The 6,748-nt window shown below is 33.7% G+C and overlaps 1 protein-coding gene across 1 annotated transcript in view; it reads left to right on the top strand.

The window, feature by feature from the left end:
• Positions 1–542: 542 nt before the first annotated feature.
• Positions 543–6,748, top strand: part of LOC107584399 (ras-related protein Rab-18-like) — a 7,309-nt gene continuing 1,103 nt past the window's right edge. Inside the window, exons 1-4 of the mRNA XM_016271000.1 lie at positions 543–546; positions 658–719; positions 1,023–1,095; positions 1,320–1,438. Coding sequence (XP_016126486.1) covers positions 543–546; positions 658–719; positions 1,023–1,095; positions 1,320–1,438 — 258 coding nt within the window. The remainder of the gene's footprint in view (positions 547–657; positions 720–1,022; positions 1,096–1,319; positions 1,439–6,748) is intronic.

Raw genomic sequence — 6,748 nt, 5'->3', positions numbered from 1 at the left:
GGTATCTGTTACATTTCTCATCACTAGTCAAGATGGCCTAATCAGAGTTGTTTTTAAATAAAGATTTTAAAATGTATTGTATAGAAATGTCTTTGAATGGTTTCCGTTTGTGCGTCTAGCATAAAGATAAACAATTATTATACGATTATTATAAAACTCCGCTAGATGGCAGAGTCGTGTTTTTCAGCTGTTTACCACCATCGATAGATTTGACCGAAGAAGAGAGAAACGTTTGGCCCTCGAAAAACAGTTGTGCTTTTCCATTTTCTATATTTGTATTCATATCGACAGTATTTTTTGCTCATAGTGGCATATTTCGGAAAACATGAATGAGGATATTTTGACCACTCTGAAAATACTGATCATCGGAGAAAGTGGAGTGGGCAAATCCAGGTATGAGATCTAAGATACTTAAAGTTTACAGATGTCATCCGATGGAACAACAACAACAACAACAACAACAACACTGCTTATAACCAGAACTTGTCACAGCACTTACATAATGTTACTCTTTTGTTGGTTTGATTGCATCCATTGTTATCATGTGTAAGTCGCTTTGGATAAAAGCGTCTACTAAATGATTCAATGTAAATTTAAAACAATGAAAGCTAATATGATGTTCTATATGTACTAAACACATAATTTATTTCCATTAAGGTGTAGATTTCAAAGTGAAAACCCTGGCTGTGGATGGAAACAAAGCAAAGCTAGCAATCTGGGTGAGCAGTCAATCATATTTTATTCCTACATTTAGAGTGGCACAGATTTATGTTTTGCGAAGGTTAACTATTTATTATTTAATTTCCAAGGAAATCATGTCTTAGTTTGGACATGACTGTATGAGACAGATAATGCTTGTATAAACTGTTGACTGTGTTTCACTAATATAACACAAGAGAGCAGTGTTGTTCCTTCCTTTTTTCCTGAAGGCAGGCGGCTCTTTTGTAACGTCTTTATAATTCAAAATATTCATTGTTAAGTTATTTAACACTATTTCTCTTGATTTTGTTTTGTGCTTAAAGGACACAGCAGGTCAGGAACGTTTTCGAACTTTAACACCCAGTTACTACAGAGGAGCTCAGGGTGTCATTCTGGGTAAGCAAGTATAAACCGTTTTTTTACTACTATACTATTAAAAAACATGAACAAGCTGTACCGCTGTAGAAAAGTGTTTGTGTATCTAGCATGAGTATACACTGGAATAGTGTATGAAACACCAAATGTTATATTTATAGTTATATTTGTCTGATTTAGGCTAATTTGATAAGTCTATTTGTCTATCGTTTAATTTAAAATGTCGTTTTTAAATGTCTTTTTAGTGTATGATGTCACCAGGCGAGAGACGTTTGCTAAGCTGGATAACTGGTTGAATGAGCTGGATACATACTGTACAAGAAATGATCTTGTCAAAATGCTGGTGGGAAACAAAATCGATAAGGTAAGTTACCTTTAATGCACTTAATGTCTTTTTATTTTTTTTATTTTTTTTTAAGCTGTACAAGTCCAGCAGAGCCTTTGCACTCATATATTTACTTTTGTCTTTAAAACACCTGCCTGGACCCAGTTTCCAAAGCCTGACATAGACAGATATGCTCTCTGTTTGCTTTTTCAGCTTCATCTCTACACTGCTCTATACATATCTACCATCTTTGGATCCCACTTTTTCCTACTGTCAATCACTTGTTAACTCTCTTTCCTCTCTCTCGCTACATGTATCTGTCTTCAATTCAGTTCTATCAGTTCCGTCTCTGTTTCTCCACGTCCCTCTCTACAGAATAATAGAATTACCAAGGATTTTAGATTTGTGTTTTACTACTTTTATTGACTTGGACCGCCCACATAAAAATATGTTTTTTAAAAGTTTATAAATCAAACAGATTGGCACAACAAGTCTCTGCTGTACATATAAATTAGGGTAAAAAATAACTGGAATACCATAGAATAGATTAAGGCTAAGAGAAAAGGCAAATTTCTTTCTTTTGAATATAGGAATATTTTCGCCTGCAGATTCAGGGACACTTATTGTCTTGACATGTCTGTCCATCTCAGAGAAAGGAAAAAATGTTTAAAAATCCTTAGAGTGAGTCATTAGGGTGTGACTATAGATGGCTGGTTTTCTCACACAGAGAAATGGATCAAAAGAACAAATTTAGAAATAATAAATGTTCGCCAAAAAAATCTATGACACTTAACAGCGATGCCAAATGAATATTTCCATTCTCCTAGTTTAATCTGCACTATCCGATCTGGACTATTTAGTCTGTTATGTTTGTTTTAGAGAGACATCCAGGGGGTCCCAGATGTCTGGTCTTGTGTTCGTAGCTTAAAAACTGGGTGGTAAATTCCTGTTGAGAGCCAACCTCAGTTTCAGAAAGTGTGTGGCACATGTAGAAGGAAACACTGGGTTTGTATAAACACCCACAGAGTATTTTCATTTTTGCGCACTTCTGCATTGCTTTTCACTTGGTTTGAAAATGCAAATTATTAGGCAATTATAAATGTATCGTATAGTTTCCAGTTGCATGCAGTGATGTCTTCTGTGCTTTTTATGGCAGTTATATGTAATGGTTTATGTTTTGACCAATCACTGCATATAAAAATCATCCCATATTTCCATTAATCTGAGGACTTTAACTAATTTTGGTTTGGATTCCTTACATAATCATAATTTTCTATTTTTATGTTAATTATTGCTATTCAGCACTAAATCCAATGAAAACGCAATATTGCATACTGTTATTGCACATTCACTGCTGTATGTAAATATTTGCTGATGATGGTCATAAATACATTGTAATGTTGATGTTTGACACTATAATGCTGCACTTAAAATGACAATATTTTGTCTTTGAATACCTTTTTCTCTCTCTCTTTCACTTTCTCTCATACCTTTTTCCAGCAGTGAGTTCTTGTTAAATATGACCCACCACAGGAATGTATCTCCAGGTCTCTGCAATTTCACTGTTTCCCGATACATTTCTGCATGAATTCTGTGTAGTGACTGAAGTGTTTGCTTATTCATGTGTTCAGATGGCATCTTCATATGGTTTCCGCACCCGTTCGATGTGGATGAATCCAAATTATTGCATTTGGACAGACAGGCAGGTCCAGTAACCATAGTGATTGCAGGTTTTTCACCGTAGATGTGTTCAGAGCCGTTTGAGCAGGAGGTGTGTAATTCCAAGTTGACAAATGAAGGCCTATCTGAAAGATCTTGGATTAAGTACAAAATTATTTGAAGAAAGTATGTGTCGATCATACATCAACGACGCTTTGCGGTGTCTATACTGTATTGTTCTTATATGACTGGCTGTCCATAGTAGTCCTGTAATTCAGTACGTTATATTCCCCCTGAAGTCTTCTCTAAATGCTCCCACCTGTAAGTTTGACCTTTCTCTTGGATGAGGAAGGGATATTCCAGGCACAATATTATAATTGCATAGTATAATACTGAGGCCTAATTACTCTGCTGGTTAGGGTAGCTAAAAGCCTGGTTTGGACCAGTATGCTGAGGTTCAGTGTCCAAAATTCAACATGTGTGGGTGACCCGCCATTCTGGTCTTTTCAGGGTAAGGAATCCTAGGATATAAATCAACTTTCTTAGGTCCCTTTGTTGAGTTTTTAATGCTGTTTTCCTTTCTGTTAAGCCATTTTAGGTTATTAAATTTTAGTAAATTATTGTTTGTTTGCATTATCTGCTTATTTTAGGCAGAAATCTCTGGAATTTCATGAAAAGGGTTTCTAAATCTCCAGAGCTGGAAATACTGCACTATTCATTTTATCTTAATGCATAATACAAAAATAACTTTACAAGTTGCTGAGGTTTTAGGCAGTGTTAATTTTTCCTTGTTTTTTGACAAAAATATCCTGTAAATATCAATATTTTCATCATATATTAATTTTAGTCAGATTTAGACTGATTAAAATGGCATCTCATTTTAAACAGTGAAAATACGTTCTTTTTTGTGTGGAGTTTTTTTGCCTTTATTATGGCAGGATAGTGGAGAGCAGGCAGGAAACGAAGCAGGAAATAGAGGAGTAGAGATCAGGAAAGGTCCTCGAGTTGGGATTCGAACTCAGAATGCCTGTAGCGCAACAGGTTTTATACGTTGGCACACTTGCCTACGAGGCTATGAGAACCGACATGCACATCATTTTTGTGTAGAATGTTTGTTATTATGTTTATGTGTAAATATGTAATGAATCTTATACATACAGTGGGGGAAAAAAGTATTTAGTCAGCCACCAATTGTGCAAGTTCTCCCACTTAAAAAGATGAGAGAGGCCTGTAATTTTCATCATAGGTATACCTCAACTATGAGAGACAAAATGAGGAAAAAAAATCCAGAAAATCACATTGTAGGATTTTTAAAGAATTTATAGTTTTTGAACGAATTATTTGAGTGAATGATTCAATGACTCATAAAAGCACCAATGCTGCATCCAAAAAGGTACTTCTTTTGAACAAGCAATTACTTTGTGACCCTTAAAAAATGTTTTATATTGTATGAATGTATATGAATGTCATCTGAGTGTAATACATTAATTGTGGCCTCATGTATGGTGACTGAGAGGCGCTGCAAATGAAAAAAAACACATGCAAATAGAAAAAACACCAGCAAATTAAGAAAAAAGCTTAATCGGTTTGACAACACATGTTGCAAATACAGAAGCACGCTGCAAATATGCACAGACCACATCGCAAATGAGGGAACCGCAACAATTGACGAACCTGTCTGGGACATCAACATCTACTCTGAAAGGTGAGATTTTAGTTTGTTTTAACATCCTGATTATATGATTCCTTAGCGTTTTTGGATGTTATATATTATATTAATATACTGGATATTATATACAAATGAATGAATGAATGAATACATAAATCAATCAATAAATATATAAATATAAATACATTTTAAAAAGAACTTAAACTAGAATATTATTATTATTATTGTAACACTTTAGTATAGGGACCAATTCTCACTAATAACTAGTTTTTTATTAGCATGCCTATTATTAACATATTGGCTGTTTATTAGTACTTATAAAGTACATATTCTGCATGACCATATTCTACATCTCTAATCCTACCCAATACCTAAATTTAACAACTACCTTACTAATTAATAAGCAGCAAATTCGGAGTTTATTGAGGCAAAAGTCATAATTAACTGTTTGTTAATAGCGAGAATTGGAGCTTCAATTAAAGTGTGACCATTATTATTATTATTATTATTATTATTATTATTACTATTGGTTTAACAAAGTCTATTCTCATGACGTAGCCTCAGATTTAAAGTCATACGTTTCTCCTTTTTTGGGCCACTTCCAGCAGTGTCTCTGATTAATCCCTTTTCCGTAAAACATTTCTGTTATATGTCTTCACAGAGCACTACACAAAGCAGCATATTGTGCATTTGTATTTTAATAACACGCCTTTGAAACCACTTATTTTCTCTCTTAACATTTCTTGTGGTTACTTGGTTCACAGTATGAATTAAAGACAGGAAATGTTTTGAGCACCTCAGGTTAGCGCACTGAAGTACGGTTGCATTCGTGCTGCTCTGAAGAGTGAAGTCTTAGCCAGAATAAAGGGAGTGAGATTCCTTGAAACATCTGTGAATCTGGAAGAATAATAAGAGCTACAAGAAAACAATGCCAACTACCACCTTCTGCTCTCAAATGAAAACAGAAAAGATCTAAAGGAAATAATCCATTAGGAAACATAATGCAATGGATCAAACTTATTATCTGTGACTATTGTAGTTTTTGTGGCATTTATGCACATAAAAGATATTAAAGAAAAATCTTAGAATATATTACATTTCTAAGGTCAATCAAGCTCTGGTTAAGGAAAAAATTATCTTATGGCTTTGAAGAATTGCCCTGTTTTTGGAAATCCTATCAATTCCTAAGGTTGGTAATTTTTTAAAAAGGGGTTTTTAAGAGAAGTTTCTTATGCACTTATGCTTAATCAGAATGCAATAAAAACAGTAATATTGTAAAATATTATGACTATTTTAAATATATTGTAAAATGTAATTTATTCATGTGATGACAATGCTAATTTGTCAGCAGACAGACATTACCCCAGTCTTCAGTGTCACATGATCCTTCAGAAATCATTCTAATATGTTGATTTGCTACTCAAGAAACGTTTCAATGCTGAAAACAGTTGTGCTGCTTAATATTTTTGTGGAAACCATGATACATTTTATTCTTTGATTTTGTTACCTTACTCATTTTTTTAAAAAGTAGTGTATATTAGTGCCTAACAAAGGGAGTAGGACAGGTAAGAAATGCAAAAAGTAAATAATTTATGAAGAGGAGTTATGTATTCTGGCGTAACTGTTTAAATATAAGGTTTTATCATATTTTATAACAATACATTTAATTATTCATTTATTATAGATTAAATTATTTAAATGAGAGATTCTCCTGCCACCTGTAGGATAAATAATGTTTTTGTAATAGGGCTGTCAAATCGGTTAATCGCATCCAAAATAAAATTTTGTGTTTACATAATATGTGTTTACATAAATTTTGTGTGGTAACACTTTACTTGAAGGGGTGTGCATAAGACTGACATGACACCTTCATAATCATGACATGACACATGTCATGAATATGAAGGGTTTTTATGCATGTTTATGACAACTGTCTTTGTGTCATTCGCTCAGTTATGTAATTTTTAATGCAAAGATGACATTGTTTGAGATGTCTTTGTTATGGGCTATGGTTAGGGGTA

The sequence above is a fragment of the Sinocyclocheilus grahami genome, unplaced genomic scaffold (genome assembly GCF_001515645.1).
Source record: "Sinocyclocheilus grahami isolate Dianchi unplaced genomic scaffold, SAMN03320097.WGS_v1.1 scaffold59.1, whole genome shotgun sequence".
In the NCBI taxonomy this organism is placed as follows: domain Eukaryota; kingdom Metazoa; phylum Chordata; class Actinopteri; order Cypriniformes; family Cyprinidae; genus Sinocyclocheilus; species Sinocyclocheilus grahami.
The sequence above is the reverse complement of the archived record's forward strand: the minus strand, read 5'-3'. Positions and strand labels throughout refer to the sequence as shown.